General features: G+C 40.1%; 1 protein-coding gene across 2 annotated transcripts; it reads right to left on the bottom strand.

Moving 5' to 3' along the window:
• Positions 1 to 5,948: 5,948 nt before the first annotated feature.
• On the bottom strand, positions 5,949 to 20,021 carry LOC133632153 (zinc finger protein OZF-like). 2 transcript variants are annotated; one of them, XM_062024423.1, is made up of 3 exons: positions 19,274 to 20,021; positions 8,135 to 8,702; positions 5,949 to 8,054 (listed from the first exon to the last, which is right to left on the bottom strand). In XM_062024423.1, exons 2-3 carry the CDS (start codon positions 8,649 to 8,651, stop codon positions 7,930 to 7,932), a joined length of 642 nt encoding a protein of 213 aa, XP_061880407.1. In that variant the 5' UTR covers positions 8,652 to 8,702; positions 19,274 to 20,021; the 3' UTR covers positions 5,949 to 7,929. The 2 variants fall into 2 exon arrangements, with proteins under 2 accessions (XP_061880407.1, XP_061880406.1); XM_062024422.1 differs by having other exon boundaries at positions 5,949 to 8,702.
• Between the last annotated feature and the right edge of the window lie 71 nt (positions 20,022 to 20,092).

Genomic DNA, 20,092 nt, shown 5'->3' with positions numbered 1-20,092 from the left:
CCTGTTGCTAAATTGACCTATTTTACTTACCCGTTAGTTTAAATCCTTTACGCCGTCTGCTAGCATCTTAATAATAGTAAACACACCGTTAAACAAGCGGTTTACACGGTTGCCTTTGCCAACAGCAGATCAAGTTTAAACTTTCTAAATGAGCTTAATAAATTGAGCTATTACGGTTTAAGATAACTTTAACAAACGAGAACATAAGCTATCTATTCAACTGGCTAACGTTACTAAATACAAATTATATTACCGAAATGAACTAAACTTCCTTAATCAACTTCCGCCCAACAACGCCGTAAATCATGATTCTGCTTCTCCTCCGCTATAAAACGTAGTCCCATTGCCTCGCCCTTACGGCGCATTAATATGAAAAAAAACACGTATTCATTGCTTTTGTTTTTGACTCGGTAATTCATCCGTGTTCTAAGATTGTTTAACATGATTCGCTCTGTTAAAAAATTGTGGAATAAAACACCGATTTGTCATGTGTGTTCTGCGTTTAAAGCATTGTATTTCGTTAGCTGACCGAGGTCGCCATCTAGCGGGTTTTCATGCAGTTGCACATGGTTTTGTACTCCACTTGTAGTTTTTAGAAAGTAAAAAAAAAACTAACCGGAAGTACTTGATGGTCAACAAATAATAAAATCAATCAATCTATGATTTAGTCTTTTATGAATTCACGTATGACATTTTTAGATACTATTTGGTACACAAATCACTATACAGATAATAATTAAAGGATGTGTATATTATTACAATTTGTATTTCTATACAAATTCGATGTCTATGGATATTGTAACAAAGAATGTAGGCTCGTACGACTTCTTTGTTTGTCTTGTCTTTATTGTGCAAGATGCAATTGAACCACACAACAGCTCCAATGTGTGTCTATCCTCTTTCCCGGCAAAACTCGAACTCCCCCTTCCAACATCTACGTCACTTCCTCCACTCTCCCGGAAGTCCCGCCCCACAGCCCAAACCATTGGCTAACACCCCGTAGCCAGTCGCTACAATATTTTATTAATGTTTTGTCTTAAAAAAAATCACTTGATTAGGAGTAAAAGTGAACAAGAATAAAAACATGAACATGGGGTGGATTTAAAAAAGAAACATTTAGAGAGTATTATCGCCACATTTTTGTCATGGGCACGATTACTCCATCCGTACAGAAAGACACGATCAAATGTTGAAATGTATAAATAAAACTTTAAATAAAATAAAAAATTAAAAAAAATAAATTAAAAAATGAGCACGCTGTGGAAGTAAACGTCAAGAAGTCAAAAAAAAAAGAAAAAAAAAAGAAAGACACGATCGTTCCACGCATGCGCGAAGGTAAACGTCATTTCCTGTTTTTCTTTTTCAGGACGTAGCCTTGTGACGTCATGTTCCGCTGATTTTTTTTTTAATGTTTAGTATTAAAAAAAAAATCGCTTGATTAGGAGTAAAAGTGAACAAGAATAAAAACATGAACATGGGGTGGATTTAAAAAAGAAACATTTAGAGAGTATTATCGCCACATTTTTGTCATGGTCACGATTACTCCATCCGTACAGAAAGACACGATCGTTCCACGCATGCGCAAAGGTGAACGTCATTTCCTGTTTTTCTTTTTCAGGACGTAGCCTTGTGACGTCATGTTCCGCTGATTTTTTTTTAATGTTTAGTATTAAACAAAAATCGCTTACTTAGGAGTAAAAGTGAACAAGAATATAAAACATGAATATTGGGTGGATTAAAAAAAAAAAATCAGAGTATTATCGCCACATTTTCTACCACTTTCACCCTTCTGTCATTGCAATGAAATACGCACTGACACCCATCATTTCTTTTTTAAATATGTATTTTTTTTCAAATGAGACACTTATCTTAAATCTATTTCTGCAGCCTAACACAAACATACTCTGAGAGTAACACAATATATGATGTAGCTTTAGCTCATTAGTGGGTTCGTTGTGGTCTAAATACAAACCCCGTTTCCATATGAGTTGGGAAATTGTGTTCGATGTAAATATAAACGGAATACAATGATTTGCAAATCCTTTTCAAGCCATATTCAATTGAATGCACTACAAAGACAACATATTTGATGTTCAAACTCATAAACTTTATTAACAACACTCAGTAAACGTTTGGGAACTGCGGAGACACATTTTTGAATCTTCTCAGGTGGAATTATTTCCCATTCTTGCTTGATGTACAGCTTAAGTTGTTCAACAGTCCGGGGGTCTCCCTTGTGCTATTTTAGGTGCCACACATTTTCAATGGGAGACATATCTAGACTACAGGCAGGCCAGTCTAGTACCCGCACTCTTTTACTATGAAGCCACGTTGATGTAACACGTGGCTTGGCATTGTCTTGCTGAAATAAGCAGAGGCGTCCATGCATTGCTTGGATGACAACATATGTTGCTCCAAAAGCTGTATGTACCTTTCAGCATTAATGGTGCCTTCACAGATGTGTAAGTTACCCATGTCTTGGGCACTAATACACCCCCATACCATCACACATGCTGCCTTTTACACTTTGCGCCTAGAACAATCCGAATGGTTCTTTTCCTCTTTGGTCCGGAGGACACGACGTCCACAGTTTCCAAAAACAATTTGAAATGTGGACTCGTCAGACCACAGAACACTTTTCCACTTTGTATCAGTCCATCTTAGATGAGCTCAGGCCCAGCGAAGCCGACGGCGTTTCTGGGTGTTGTTGATAAACGGTTTTCGCCTTACCATACCAACTTTATTTATAAAGCCCTTTAAAAACAACCACAGTTGAAAAACAAAGGGCTGTACACCACAAAGAAATAGAGGCAAAGGACAGACTAAAAAATAAAATTTAAAACAGAAGTAAAATACACATTAAAAAAAGCAAATACAAAATTACCCTAAGAACACTTTGTTAAATAAAAAGCAGTTAAAAGTTAAAAACAGTTTAAAAAGTTAAAAACAGTTTAAAGGCCTACTGAAAGCCACTACTACCAACCACGCAGTCTGATAGTTTATATATCAATGATGAAATCTTAACATTGCAACACATGCCAATACGGCCGGGTTAACTTATAAAGTGACATTTTAAAATTCCCGGGAAATATCCGGCTGAAACGTCGCGGTATGATGACGTATGCGCGTGACGAAGTCCGAGTAACGGAAGTTATGGTACCCCGTAGAATCCTATACAAAAAGCTCTGTTTTCATTTCATAATTCCACAGTATTCTGGACATCTTTTGCAATTTGTTTAATGAACAATGAAGGCTGCAAAGAAGACAGTTGTAGGTGGGATCGGTGTATTAGCAGCGGACTACAGCAACACAACCAGGAGGACTTTGTTGGAGAGCAGACGCGCTAGCCGCCGACCTCACCTTGACTTCCTACGTCTCCGGGCCGCCAAACGCATCGGGTGAAGTCCTTCGTCCTTCTGCCGATCGCTGGAACGCAGGTGAGCACGGGTGTTGATGAGCAGATGAGGGCTGGCTGGCGTAGGTGGAGAGCTAATGTTTTTAGCATAGCTCTGTGCGGTCTGGTTGCTAAGTAGGCTTCAATGGCGTCGTTAGCACAGCATTGTTAACCTTCGCCAGCCTGGAAAGCATTAACCGTGTATTTACATGTCCACGGTTTAATAGTATTGTTGATTTTCTATCTATCCTTCCAGTCAGGGGTTTATTTTTTTTGTTTCTATATGCAGTTAAAGCAAGATGCTATCACGTTAGCTCGTAGCTAAAGCATTTCACCGATGTATTGTCGTGGAGATAAAAGGCACGGAATGTCCATTTGGCGTGCTCGACTCTCATTTTCAAGAGGATATAGTATCTCAGGTGGTTTAAAATACAAATCCGTGATCCACAATAGAAAAAGGAGAGAGTGTGGAATCCAATGAGCCAGCTTGTACCTAAGTTACGGTCAGAGCGAAAAAAGATACGTCCATCACTGCCTCTCAAGTCCTTCACTGTAACGTTCCTCATCTACGAATCTTTCATCCTCGCTCAAATTAATGGTGTAATCGTCACTTTCTCGGTCCGAATCTCTCTCGCTCCATTGTAAACAACGGGGAATTGTGAGGAATACTAGCTCCTGTGACGTCACGCTACTTCCTGTACAGGCAAGGCTTTTTTTTTTATCAGCGAGCAAAAGTTGCGAACTTTATCGTCGATTTTCTCTACTAAATCCTTTCAGCAAAAATATGGCAATATCGTGAAATGATCAAGTATGACACATAGAATGGATCTGCTATTCCCATTTGAATAAAAAAAATTCATTCGGCAGAAGGACTTCACCCGATGCGTTTGGCGGCCCGGAGACGTAGGAAGTCAAGGTGAGGTCGGCGGCTAGCGCTCCAACAAAGTCCCCCTGGTTGTGCTGCTGTAGTCCGCTGCTAATACACCGATCCCACCTACAACTGTCTTCTTTGCAGCCTTCATTGTTCATTTAAAAAATTGCAAAAGATGTCCAGAATACTGTGGAATTATGAAATGAAAACAGAGCTTTTTGTATAGGATTCTACGGTGTACCATAACTTCCGTTACTCGGACTTCGTCACGCGCATACGTCATCATACCGCGATGTTTCAGCCGGATATTTCCCGGGAAGTTTTAAATGTCACTTTATAAGTTAACCCGGCCGTATTGGCATGTGTTGCAATGTTAAGATTTCATCATTGATATATAAACTATCAGACTGCGTGGTCGCTAGTAGTGGCTTTCAGTAGGCCTTTAAGATTGAGCACAGGGGAAGTAAATAAATAGAAAAGAGCAGTGGTCCTAAAACTGAGCCTTGTGGGACCCCACATGTTAAGGGAGCAACAGAGGATTCAGAACCAGCAACATTTACAGTGAAGGTCCTGTTAGTCAAATATGACTTCAGCCAACTCAGGGCAGTACCACAGATGCCCACTTGATGCTGTAGGCGGCTAATTCAAATATTATGTATCAAATGCTGCTGTTAGATCCAGTAAAACTAAAATCACATGATCACCTAAGTCTGTTGCTCGAAAGATGTCATTAAAAACCCTTACTAATGCTGACTCAGTACTACGGAGGGGTTTAAACCCAGACTGAAAGACTTCTAAAATATCAGAGTCCTCTAAAAAAGTGTTTAACTGGGTAAAAACAATCTTCTCCAAGATTTTTGAGAGAAAAGGCAGCTTAGAAATGGGTCTAAAATGGGCTAAAACTGAACTGTCAAGACCAGGGGCCGTACTTATCAAGCTTCTTAGAATGACTCCTAAGAAGTCTGCTAAGAGTTGACTTAAGAGTAAATAAATTCTTGGCTGAAAGCTGCACTTAAAAGTTAGTTATCAAGCGTCTTACTCACACTTTCAGCGAAGTGTAGGACTGAATCTTAAGTGTCACACTCAGAGCTGAATTACGACATTACTATGTGCCGTAAACGCAATTTTAGGTGACGTCATTTCTGTGTCCATAGAAATGACCAATCACGGAAGGGAATCCCTTGTCTAAGAATAAAGAAATATCTTGGAAATATTTAAGTGGACAATGGGAGTGTATATTTTGACAATAAACTACAAAATAATACAAAACAAACTAGTCCCCGCCGGCACTCACGCTACCGCTCCCTCTCTTCTCTCGCCCACACACTCACTGACGTCACTCACCTCACGGCCACACACATACGCTACTGTCATAACATTTTCTTTCCAATTCATTAATTAGGCAACTAATTTGAAACTGGTGTGGGTGGCTCTATATATACTAGCCCACTGCAGACACATGCAGAAATCAACAAGGAATCGAAAAGTATTAAATCTGTGACAAAAATAATATCCGCTCTGTCTAAACGATACGGTTTGATCAGCTGCTCGTCATCAAAAAAAAAAAACATTGTTCCGTTCCCTGAACGTTCGCGCACGTCTCTCTCGCCTCAGTGCCATCCCCTGCTGGCAACTCCTAACCACTTAAGACACCTCTGAAGGTCTCTTAAATATCGTGGAGAGTGGGAGTGATTCTTAGACTTAAGAACGTTGATAAAAAGCTTTTATTCTGAAGTTTGAGAGTAGGACTACATTTCGCAAATTCTCAGGACTTAAGTGTAAAATGGCACTCTAAGAAGCTTGATAAGTACGGCCCCAGGTTCCTTTAAAAGCGGTTGAACCACGGCGTGTTTAAAACTGGTAGGAACCACGCCAGAAAACAGACTGCTATTTCAAATGTTAAGAACAGGCTGCCCTGTGCAAGGAAACACTTCTTTAAAAAATGTAGGAGGGACAGCATCATGGGGGGAACCTGAGGGCTTCATAGGATTGGTTAACTCTTGTAACTGCCGCAGAGTCACTTGCTCAAACTGATTAAAAACAGCAGAGTAGTTAAACGGGACAGAAGGGCCAGAGGTCGGAACAGCGATGAGAGCCCTCGTTGTGGCCATCTTATCAATAAAATACTTTAAAAAGGCATCGCACAATTCAGAGGAGGGTTCCAAACATGTAGGCTGAGGGGCATTAAGAACAGAGTCAATGGTTTTGAATAAAACACGAGGGTCAAGACTATTTGAGGCAATAATGTTTGCCAAATGTTCTCTTTTTGCCTCTTTGACTGTGCTCTGATATCGACGCCAACAGTCCTTTCAAATCTGGATCAACGCCATAGGATAGTTTTAACGTGCACTTACAGATGTAGCGACCAACTGTGGTTACTGACAGTGGGTTTCTGAGGTGTTCCCGAGCCCATGTGGTGATATCCTTTACACGCCGATGTGGCTTGTTGATGCGGTGCAGCCTGAGGGATGGAAGGTCACGGGCTTAGCGGCTTACGTGCAGTGATTTCTCCACATTCTCTGAAGCCTTTGATGATATGACGGAGCGTAGATGGTGAAATTCCTTGCAATAGCTGGTCGAGAAAGGGTTTTCTTAAACTGTGCAACAATTTGCTCAGGCGTTTGTTGACAAAGTGGTGACCCTCGCCCCGTCCTTGTTTGTGAATGACTGAGCATTTCATGGAATCTACTTTTATACCCAATCATGGCACCCACCTGTTCCCAATTAGCCTGCACACCTGTGGGATGTTCCCAATAAGTGTTTGATGACTTTATCAGTATTTATTGCCACTTTTCCCAACTTCTTTGTCACGTGTTGCTGCCATCAAATTCTAAAGTTAATGGTTATTTGCAACAAAAAAAGATGTTTATGAGTTTGAACATCAAATATGTTGTCTTTGTAGCATATTCAACTGAATATGGCTTGAAAATGATTTGCAAATCATTGTATTCCGTTTATATTTACATCTAACACCATTTCCCAACTCATATGGAAACGGGTTTTGTATATTAATGCACACTCTTGCCTGAAATAAAACCACAAGTCTTGATGTTAGCAAGTCAAAGTTTCGACAGTGCATTTCCCACCAGCACACCCGTGTTTCTTAAACTGGTACTTACTGGAGAACGTTTCGTCACACACGCTGCAACTCAGCACTTTCTCACCGGTGTGTATTCTGGTGTGCACTTTCAAATCGCAGTTTTGTGCAAAACCTCTGCCGCAGAATGAACACGTGAATGGTTTTTCCCCGGTGTGCATTCTGGCGTGCGCCATCAAATTTCCTTTCTGGGAGAACCTTTTGCCGCAAACGAAGCAGGCGAAGGGTTTGTCTCCCGTGTGCGTCCTCATGTGTAATTTCAGATCACCTTTTTGTACAAAACCTTTAGCGCAGACGAGGCATTTGAAAGGTTTGTCCCCGGTGTGCGTTTTCACGTGTTTTTTCAAGTCACACTTTTGGACGTAGCCTTTACCACAGACCGAACATGTAAAGTTTTTTTCCTCGCTGTGAACACTGGTGTGTTTGACCAGACCTGCTTTCTGGGAGAACCTCTTACTACACACCGAGCACGAGAACGGTTGGTCTCCGGTGTGTATTTTCATGTGCGCTTTCAAAACGCTGCTTTGGACGAAACCTTTACCACAGACTGAACAGATGTAGGGTTTCTCACCGGTGTGTATTTTGCTGTGGGTTGTCAAGTTTCCTTTTTGGGAGAAGCCTTTGCTGCAAATGGAGCAGACGAAGGGTTTCTCTCCAGTGTGCGTTCTCAGGTGTATTTTGAGATGACTGGGCTTATTGAAAGGTTTATGACAGTAAGAACATGTTTTATATTTACAGTCATCATCATCATCATAGGTGGTGTCCTCACTACCTGAGAGTGGAGCTAAGAGATGGTGGTCTCCATCAGCTGGAAGCTCCGCCTCTCCCTTCTTCTTACTTCCGCCTTTGTGGCTCCTCCTCTTCCTCTTTAGTGTGCAGGGGCTGTGGCTCATCCTCTTCTTTGTTAACCCTTTCTCTTTAAAGCAAGGTGGCTCTGGTTTCGCCTCTTCTACTTTGATCTGAGGGGCCGGTGACTCCTCCTCTTCTTTAATTTGGTGCTTGTCGTCTTCCCTTTTAAATTCTGGGGTGAGTTCCTCCTCTTTTTCCTTTTTAAAGTGAGAGAGTTGTGGCCCGTATTCCCTTTTGATATGGCAGTGCTGCGGCTCCTCTTCTGCTTTAATTTGAGGGGGCTGTAGTTCCTCCTCTTTTTCCTTTTTAAAGTGAGAGAGTTGTGGCCCATACTCTTTATTGATATGGCAGTGGTGCGGCTCCTCTTCTGCTTTAATTTGAGGGAGCTGTAGCTCCTCCTCTTCCTTTTTAATGTGGGGTGGCTGTGGCTCCTGCTCCATCTTAGAGGATCGCTCCTGCTGCTCAGGGAGAAGATGTTTTTCCACAGACGTCTGCAGGACACGAGAAAACAAACACATGCTTTAGAAAAGTCCAGCTTTGCTCAGTCAAATACGACATACGGTACTTGTTAGAATACCGTATTTTTTGGACTATAAGTCGCATTTTTTTTCATAGTTTGGCCGGGGGTGCGACTTATACTCAGGAGCGACTTATGTGTGAAATTAACACATTAGCGTAAAATATCAAATAATATTATTTATCTCATTCACGTAAGAGACTAGACCAGACCTGGGCATTCTGCGGCCCTTTGTGCGTCCTTGTCCGGCCCGCGTGAGGCCAATTATAAATTACAAAATAAATTAAAAAAAGTATCTATGTCGAGTGTGCAATACAACGGTGCTGCTTTTGTTTTGAAAATCGTTATTTGTATTACTTCCGTGTGGACGTATGCGTGTGTGTGATTGTGAGTGAATGTGAACAGCTGCAATCACAAAATAAAGTTGAAAAAACATCTATGTCGTGCGCGCAATACAACTGTGCTGCTTTTATTTTGAAAAGTATTATTTATGGGCGTGTGTCCGTGTGTAACCTGCGAGTGAAGGTGCACATGCAGCGACAAGTGATGCACGGTTTACACCCGAGACGCTAAAAAGAGAAAAGTTGATGAAGAATGGCGTGTTTTCAACAAGACATGGACTGCCAAGCAACGTTCCCTCTAAGGTGCGCGCCTGCGCAATTGCGCACTGCTCAAACGTCCGCTGCGCGCAGCAAATATACGCCGCGCACCAAATCAAATCCCATCTGAATTCTAAACAAAATAAACATATTTATTCTATGTAATTTTGCAATGCAACTCTGAGTGACAGTGACAACAAGCGGCCCTAACGGTGTTCGTCAACACCGTTCAATTGAACACCGTTCAATTATTGTAACGTCTATCGAGATGCTTCGAGGACAGGAATTATATCCATCACTTTATTGAGCAAAACTGTTTATATTCGGATATAACCACACCAAAAACATGAGTAAAACAATTCTATCTGGAAAAACTAGTCATTTTCTGCCGTACAAACCAGGTCAAAACCAACTTGTCATCTGTCACCAACACGCATAGCACTAAACCACTGGTGCGTTTATGGCCACACAAAAAGTCGGACAACTCAAACACCACACAAAGTCACACTATGACTCCTCAGTCATACGTGTGCTTATTTTACTGTCATTTATTATTAATGTTAATTTATTTATATTAGTCATGGAATGCTGTTACACACACTATGTTGAAGTATTACTATTATTATTAATTATTATTATTATTATTATTTATCTTACGGTATATATAAAAAATAATATTGAGCAAAATTTAATTGAAATATTGTCGATGTGGCCCTCCAGCAGTGCTCGGGTTGCTCATGCGGCCCCCGGTAAAAATTAATTGCCCACCCCTGGACTAGACGTATAAGATTTCATGGGATTTAGCGATTAGGAGTGACAGATTGTTTGGTAAACGTATAGCATGTTCTATATGTTATAGTTATTTGAATGACTCTTACCATAATATGTTACGTTAACATACCAGTTGGTTATTTATGCCTCATATAACGTACACTTATTCAGCCTGTTGTTCACTATTCTTTAGACATTTTAAATTGCCTTTCAAATGTCTATTCTTGCTGTTGGCTTTTATCAAATACATTTCCCCAAAAAATGCGACTTATACTACAGTGCGACTTATATATGGTTTTTTCCTTATTCCTTATTACTCTCAATATTTTATACACTAACACTTGATCTTGTTGTTGATAACTTCCGCGTCTCTTTCTTAGTAGCGCGCAGGCTAAGCTAACTAGCAAGCTAAGCTAAGCCTGAGAAGCTTTAAAGTTCACTGAGACGAGTCTGACGCAAATAATACATTTTCGTTTTTTCACATGATATGCGAATAAGTAAAAATGGGTAAATGAAGGATTTAACGCCGACTTCCGAGCCACAACGCTCGTTAAATGCTTTTTCTGTCAATGCTGTGTTCGCTGTGAGCTGGTTTGTTTTCAACGAATTCCCGGTTGCTAGGGGATTGGTAGGCGGAAGTGACGTAGGTCCGCCCTCACCCATAGTCAAATTCCTCCGCTACAGGATGAAAGAAGATGTCATACGTAAAGCCTGGGGAAAGAAGAAGATTTTTCTGAACGGGAGACAAATATACTTTGACCAGGATTACCCCCCAGCAGTCCTGCAAAAGAGGAAAGAATATGCTGAAGCCAAGCGAGTGTTAAAGCAAAGAAACATCCGCTTCCAGACTCCGTTCCCGGCCAAATTACGAGTGTTTTATGAGGACGGCACGCAGCTGTACCGGACAGCAAAGGAGGCGACAAAAGACATGAAGGACAGAGGACTGCCAGTCAGCGTGATTACGCCGAGAGAGAGCCTGCTGGATCAGCTGTCCCGCTCCGCCTGGGAGACCATGGGAGGAAGGAGCCGGGAGGGGACAGGTGAGGAGCCAGAGAAAAGCATCAAGGAGAGACTGCAAGCCTACAGAAGATAATCATCGCCTTCTCCGGAGGACCTGTTCATTTTGACTGACGTCTTAAAGTGCTGGTAAGATGAACAGAACCAAAACAGGTGACTTTGAATTCATTCTATGACATTTGCGTTTATATAATAACCCCAGCGAGATGAGAAAAAATACAAATGAGGGATGTATCTATGTAATGAACAGAGATTTTTTTTCTCTTTCTACCAAGTGCCATGATGGGGGCCCTCAGCCCATAGTTGGGAGAGGATTTCCCCCACAGCTAGACGTTTTATCTAGCTTAACTCAGGGTCATCTATTAGAGACCCCTGCCTTGGAACTACACTTTTCTTTTTTCTTCTGTTCTTTTTCCATTTTTTTTAGTTATTTTGCTTTGTTTTATTTGCTATTTCAATTTTTTCGTTATGGGAGTAGACTTGCTAGGTTTCATTTTGAATATTTTATTGGTATACTTACAAGTAAATACATATGGTTAGTGACAAAGTAAAATGTGTATCGTTTAATGTTAATGGGCTATTGAACCCATCCATCCATCCATCTTCTTCCGCTTATCCGAGGTCGGGTCGCGGGGGCAGCAGCTTAAGCAGGGAAGCCCAGACTTCCCTCTCCCCAGCCACTTCGTCCAGCTCCTCCCGGGGGATCCCGAGGCGTTCCCAGGCCAGCCGGGAGACATAGTCTTCCCAACGTGTCCTGGGTCTTCCCCGTGGCCTCCTACCGGTCGGACGTGCCCTAAACACCTCCCTAGGGAGGCGTTCGGGTGGCATCCTGACCAGATGCCCGAACCACCTCATCTGGCTCCTCTCCATGTGGAGGAGCAGCGGCTTTACTTTGAGCTCCTCCCGGATGGCAGAGCTTCTCACCCTATCTCTAAGGGAGAGACCCGCCACCCGGCGGAGGAAACTCATTTCGGCCGCTTGTACCCGTGATCTTGTCCTTTCGGTCATAACCCAAAGCTCATGACCATAGGTGAGGATGGGAACGTAGATCGACCGGTAAATTGAGAGCTTTGCCTTCCGGCTCAGCTCCTTCTTCACCACAACGGATCGATACAGTGTCCGCATTACTGAAGACGCCGCACCGATCCGCCTGTCGATCTCACGATCCACTCTTCCCTCACTCGTGAACAAGACTCCAAGGTACTTGAACTCCTCCACTTGGGGCAGGGTCTCCTCCGCAACCCGGAGATGGCACTCCACCCTTTTCCGGGCGAGAACCATGGATTCGGACTTGGAGGTGCTGATTCTCATCCCAGTCGCTTCACACTCAGCTGCAAACCGATCCAGCGAGAGCTGAAGATCCTGACCAGATGAAGCCATCAGGACCACATCATCTGCAAAAAGCAGAGACCTAATCCTGCAGCCACCAAACCAGATCCCCTCAACGCCTTGACTGCGCCTAGAAATTCTGTCCATAAAAGTTATGAACAGAATGGGTGACAAAGGGCAGCCTTGGCGGAGTCCAACTCTCACTGGAAACGTGTCCGACTTACTGCCGGCAATGCGGACCAAACTCTGGCACTGATCATACAGGGAGCGGACCACCACAATCAGACAGTCCGATACCCCATACTCTCTGAGCACTCCCCACAGGACTTCCCGAGGGACACGGTCGAATGCCTTCTCCAAGTCCACAAAACACATGTAGACTGGTTGGGCAAACTCCCATGCACCCTCAAGGACCCTGCCGAGAGTATAGAGCTGGTCCACAGTTCCACGACCAGGACGAAAACCACACTGTTCCTCCTGAATCTGATTGAACCCAATTAAACGCAATAAAATATTATCAAAGGTGAGGACAGAACAAGCCCACAGAGTATATTTGCAGGAGACACATTTAACTGACAAGGAGCATGTAAAACTAAAGAGACTGGGCTTCACTCATTTGTTTTTTTCGTCATATAAATTAGGACATAGGAGAGGAGTTGCAATTCTCATCTCAAAAAATCTAAATTTTGAAAAAGTACTGGAATTTGGTGATAAGGAGGGTAGATTTATTTTAGTAAAGGGAAAGATAGATGGGAACCCAATCACCTTACTGAATGTCTATGCACCCCCTGGAAGTGATATTAATTTCTTCCAAAAAATCACCAATATTATGGTAACGGAAACCGAAGGTTTTTTGATTTGTGGTGGGGATTTAAATATACATCTACAGCCAAAATTGGATTCATCTAGTACAAAAATACATAACGTTAAACCCCTTTATAAGAAAGTAAACACACTTTTTGAGGAAGTAGGCTTAATTGACATATGGCGAGACTTTTTTCCAGACAGAAGGGATTATACTTATTTCTCTGCGCCACACTGTCTTTATACAAGAATAGATTATTTTCTAACATTTGGAAAGGATAAAGATAAAATATGTACCTGTGAAATTGGGACGATAGATTTAAGTGACCATGCACCTATATACCTATCTATTGACTTTAATCTGAGGGCAAAAAATAATACATGGAAACTAAACTCAAGTCTGCTGAATGACCTATCATTTAAAACACAAATTAAATCTGAAATTAATCTCTTCTTGGAGTTCAATGACACAGGAGAGGTTTCGCCTCCCATGTTATGGGACACCCTGAAGGCTGTTTTAAGAGGGAAAATCATAGCAATATCTTCATTTAAGAAAAAAAATGAGAATACAAAATCAAATGACTTAATAAAAAAACTAAAAGAATTAGAAAGAAAACACAGACTAGATTTGGCACAGGATACATTAAGGGAAATAAGAAATACTAGGAATGAAATTAACAGTTTGGCCACACAAGAAATACAAAAAAATCTAATGTTCTTGAAACAGAGACACTATGAAAGTGGCTCTAAGTCTATGAAAATATTGGCCTGGAAACTAAAAAAAAAGATAGCGGAAAACACAATTCATAAAATCAGGGATCCAAGAACAAAAGAGATAAAAACTAAACCAAACGAAATTCAGGAAGCCTTCGAACATTTTTATAAAACTTTATACTCTGAGGTCTCTAGTAGGAGCATAACCCAAATTGACAGCTTCCTGAACTCCCTGGATTTACCTATTTTAGATGAAAAACAAAACCAAACAATATCTGCAGAAATAACTGAAAATGAATTAAAAGTTGCAATTAATAGGCTTAAACTAAGTAAATCGCCAGAATCAGACGGTTACACGGCAGAGTGGTATAAGGAATTTAAAAAAGAATGAATACCTGTTTTACTCCCCACATTGAATTGGGTCTTAAAAAAGGCACAAACGCCACTTAGTTGGAGAGAGGCAATTATCTCAGCTATACCAAAAGAAGGCAAGGATATAATTGAATGTGGATCTTACAGGCCAATATCGGTTCTCAATGTAGATTCTAAATTATTTACTTCCATTATGGCCAAACGATTAGAACATTTCTTACCTATATTGATACATAATGATCAAACAGGTTTTATACATCAACGACAAGACAATATAAGAAAGACACTACATATTATGGATCATATACAAAGAAAAAACATTGAAGCAATTGTTATAAGTGTGGATGCTGAAAAGGCCTTTGATTCGGTTAATTGGAATTTTCTTTACAGAGTTCTACATAAATTCGGCTTTCAGGATACAATCATTAAAACTATACAGGCACTATATAACAATCCTACTGCTAGGATTAAAGTCAATGGATATTTATCAAACAGTTTTACCCTAGAAAGGGGCTCTAGACAGGGATGTGCATGGTCACCATTACTCTTTGCATTATATCTGGAGCCATTAGCTCAGTCCATCAGACAAAATGAAGATATTAAGGGAATCATGATGAAAGGAAGAGAGTATAAATTGGCCTGCTATGCGGATGACATTTTGGTCTACATCGGACACCCAACATACTCGCTCCCTAAATTAATGCAATCATTTCAACTGTATGGTCAACTATCAGGATATAAAATCAATATAGGTAAAACCCATCTACTCTCATATAATTATAACCCACCGGGGGAATCAGAAGTAGTTACCCTTTGATATGGCAAACAGAGTCTTTTAAATACCTGGGCATTAATTTGCCAAAAGATCTAACAAAATGATCAGAATACAATTATCTACCCATACATAAAAAAATAAAAGATGACATAGCAAGATGGAACTTAATTCCTTTTTTTAGCCTTAGTTCTAGAATTGATTCCATCAAAATGAATGTACTGCCAAGATTGCTGTACCTATTTCAAACCCTGCCAATAGAGATTAACCAAAACCAATTCAATGAATGGGACAAAATGCTATCAAGGTATATATGGCAAAGTAAAAGGCCAAGAGTTCGTCTCAAAACTTTACAATTGGTCAAACAAAAGGGAGGATGGGGTTTACCTTGCCTCCGAGATTATTATTTTGCAGCCCAGATGAGAGCAGTGATATGCTGGTGCAACCCGTCATACATTGCTCAATGGAAAATTATTGAAGAAGAAATGCCCTCCATCCCCATACAAGCAATCCTGGCGGATAGCAATTTACAGACCCACATAAATAACACTGATAACCCATGGGTGAAATGGACCCTTAAAGTGTGGAAAATGATTATAAAGGAATACAAACTCGAGAGTGATATTGCAGTTCTTAAATGGTGTGCCTATGATACAGAGTTTACACCTAATAAATTAGACTCAAGATTTAAGGACTGGATATCTAAGGGTACAACAGCTTTATGTAGTGTAATGAAAGATGAAAAAATGCATAGTTTTGAAACTATTAAAAGGACATATATATTAGAAAACCAAGACTTCTATCGATATTTGCAGTTGCGACATTTTGTTAATATGAAGGTGAAAAGTGTCACAAAGACGAGTATATGTTTGATTGAATTGTTTACAAAAGCCTACAATTCAGAAACTATTGATAGAAGTATTTCATGCTTGTATAAGGGTCTGTTGAATATGAAACCATATTCAACTTCATATATTAAAATAAAATGGGAGAAGGAAGGAGGGATAACTATATCTGAGGAAGAATGGACAATAATATGGAAATATCAATGGACTTGTACCAGCTCACCCAAGTGGAGGGAGTTTGGCTGGAAAAGTTTGATCAGATTTTTTATTCCACCTTCTCAGAAGTCTCACTATGATAACAACTCCCCTGCCTGTTGGAGAAATTGTGGGAATTCAAATGCAAACCACCACCATGTTTTGTGGGACTGCTCCATCATAAAGGACTACCGGAAAGAGATACACCAAGCTCTACAGGATATTTTCAAACGTGAAATACCCCTTGAAAGTAAAACTTTGTTTTTTGGACATGTACCTCAGGACTGGCTGAAGAAATATAAACACTTAATGAATATCCTACTGGTGGCCTGTAAAAAGACCATTACTAGGAAATGGATATCCCAGGATAGCCCAACTTTGAAGCAATGGATGGAAATCACAATGGACATATATAAAATGGAGAAGATAACTGCCTTTATTAATTATAAATTGGAAAAATTTACTTCATACTGGGTCAATTATGTCACGCCCCATAAACCTGACTTTAATTTTTCGAATTAGTGATTGTACTGCTCAAAAAAAAAAAAAAAGAAGGATTACTCCCTATTAGGGATGATACTCGAAACCGGTTTTCCCGGTTGTTTGATAAGAAAAGAACAGAGTCCTCGGACTCGAATCCCTTTTTGAGAACCGGTACCCGTTATCGAGACCACTATAGTAAAGGAAAAGAGTTGATTCTTTATTCGAATCCCGTCCCGACCAGAAATGCTCCGTGGGACATCACAAGAAATGACGTCACGTAGCTCAGTCATTAGGCGCAGATAGCGAAAGCAGGAAAACAATGGACGGGGAAAAAGCGCTCCAAGGTGTAATAAAGTTCAAAACAAAACCTATAATCCATCGAATAACTTTACTGAGAGATTTTTGCAGGGTAAAACACATGACCAACACTTTTACGACCAACCGGAAACATAGCAACGCACCTCCTTTACGGCAGCTGTCGCAATGTTCTTAAAACAACCGCAGCACATACATATATATACAACATATCTCCCTTTTTTAACTTTTGTTTTTCTTTCCTTGTAAACAAAACAAAATCACACTGTGGATGTGTTGTCTGTCTAATTATAAATAATGCAGACGAGGCGTGTTGGCTGAGTTCTTGACGTTTACTTTCACAGCGTGGCAACATGCAACACTTTTCGGGGCTACCGCGCATGCTCGTAACTCCCGTTGCATGCTGGGTAGTGTAGTTGTTATATTCTCTAGCTCATAACATTTTTCCCCCTATAAAGAAATAATGTTAACTCAATAAAGTGTATTTCTTTTTTTAGCTTTAACTTTTCATTTATTAGCATTGTAACCACATTTGCAAAGAACTTTTCTCTTCATAGAATGTTCTTTCAATAAAGAAATAAAGTGCAAAAATGTCAAAGCATCATAACAAACAGTTATGTCCAATAGCAGCAGAAGTGCACTTTTTGGAGAGCTGTATTATTTTCAGTTTTGTGCCCAAGGGACTGATTTTATTTAACACTATATTATTATTTATACACCTATAGTGATCACAGAGACAGGTTGTTTTTGTGTTACTGTATATATTTGTTTCTCTGAAAAATCCCACTTAATATACTTTGGGTAACAACAGTCAATATTTATTTATTTTATTTTATTTTTTTAGGTTGGTAACAGTCAATATTTATTTATTTATTAGATTTTATTTTTTTATTATATAATAAAAGTGAGCTTTTGTTAAACCAAATATTGTGTTTTTTTCCATATACAACAACCTATCTGGACTCGATAAGAGAATCGATAAGGAATCGGTTCGATGAGAGGATTCGATAATAGGCTCGAACTCGATAATTCCTTATCAAACATCATCCCTACTCCCTATGTGTACAGGTATGTATGTATGTATATGTGTATGTGTGGGTACATGTATATATATATATATGTATCTGTCTATATATATATTTTAATTATTTTATTTCTGATTATTATTATTATTAATGTATTATTTATTTTTTGTTTATTTAATTGTTGTATTTGTAGATATTACTTTGTTGTTGTTTTTTTTGCTGTTACTTTCTTTTTTGGGGGGGTGGTGGGTGGTATGGTTGGGATATAAACAAAAAACATTTGGACATTTAGGGCAGACAACAGATATAAGATGTATGTGAATATGATGTAATGGATAGGAATGTCTGATGCTGGATGTCAATAAAAATAAAATGAAAAAAAAAAGAAAGAAAACAAACCGTTGCCATTACTCTTTAACCTGTCGACCTACGCTGATTAAACCCGTCATTCTGCCTCCAAAATGCCGAAAAACTGTGTTGTTTTTGCTTGTGCTAACCACAACTGGAAACAGGGAAAACAAAGGTCGTATTTTGTTCTGCCAAAGCGTGATAAAAGCCCACAGAGACGAGACAAATGGCTCGCAGCTTTACACCGGGAAAACGAGGACGGTTTTCACTGGAGTCCCCCAAAGTCCCGGGTCGTGTGTTCGGATCACTTCGTTTCTGGTAAATATAAGGAACAAAAATCCACCTTCTTAACCACAACTTGGCTATACCGTCCGTGCTAATGTTGTACTTGTTGAATTTGTACCTTATAACGTTCGACAGCTGAAGTTGTTGTTGTACAAAAATAACATGCGGTATATACTATATAGTCTATAGCCTGTATAGGCTATTTTCGAAAACCGGTTTCGTTTAAATTTGCACTTAACAGTTGGGTTTTTAAAAAACAATAAACCCAGAGTGGAGAACCGTTCTGGTTTTCCCGGTGTAAAGCTGCGAGCCATTTGTCTCGTCTCTGTGGGCTTTTATCACGCTTTGGCAGAACAAAATACGAACTTTGTTTTCCCTGTTTCCAGTTGTGGTTAGCACAACCAAAAACAACACCGTTTTTCGGCATTTTGGAGGCAGAATGACGGGTTTAATCAGCGTAGGTCGACAGGTTAAAGAGTAATGGCGACGGTTTGTTTTCAACGCCAGTCTGGTTGCTAGGGGATTGGTAGGCGGAAGTGACGTAGGTCCGCCCTCGCCTATAAAGCTAGCTTCGAGGCAAGCAGTGTACATTATATGTTTACTATTTGTACGTTATATTTTTCTACTATTTGTACATTATATTTGTACATGAGAGTAAGAAGTAAACAAACCTGTTCCGTGTAACAACTTGAAAAGTCCAGTCGTTGTTGACGTTGACACTTCCTCCTACTCTGCTGTCCTGTTTTCTAACACTACAAATATTTTATTACTATGATTCCACAACATTCTCAACATTTGCACTTCACACATCTTTGCTGTTTAGCGATGTTTGTTAACAACTTCCGCGTCTCTTTGTCAGCAGCCAGCCAGCTAAGCTAACTAACAAGCTAACTTAGCCTGAGACGCTTCAAAATTTACTGAGACGCGTCGAGTATAATAATCGATAACGTGTAGTTTGTCAAGATATAGACGAAATAAAGACAACGCCATAAAAGCAGGAATTACCGCGAACTTAACACTATTATGTTCGGCGTCTCTCCAGGAGAGGTCGGCCTACCGGAAGACGGATCAGTACGCGCATGCGCAAAGACTACATACCTCTTTTTCAGCTTAATGGCACATTACCGCCACCTTCCGCTCCGGAGTGTAGACCATACATTATTATCTAAACCCCACTGCACAACAACTTGAAACAATATTTATAAATAAAAACATTTTGCTTTAACATTAACATCTTATATATTACAAGAATAGTCAACTGTATTTCTGCCATTCGCTCATGTTTTTTATTTTATTTATATATTTATTAATTATTTTCCAAAAATACCACCAGCCGAAACATATAACAAACAGAGGAAACACAAAACACACAAGACAAAGCAAAAAAAAACAAAACAAAACAAAACAATCCCCCTCCCCCGCCCCCACTCACACACACATCCATTGAGAGAAGCTTACATGAACTAGAAATTAATAAATTAAAATGATAA

Source organism: Entelurus aequoreus, linkage group LG17 (assembly GCF_033978785.1).
Source record: "Entelurus aequoreus isolate RoL-2023_Sb linkage group LG17, RoL_Eaeq_v1.1, whole genome shotgun sequence".
Classification (NCBI taxonomy): domain Eukaryota; kingdom Metazoa; phylum Chordata; class Actinopteri; order Syngnathiformes; family Syngnathidae; genus Entelurus; species Entelurus aequoreus.
This window is presented reverse-complemented; position numbering and strand designations above follow the sequence as displayed.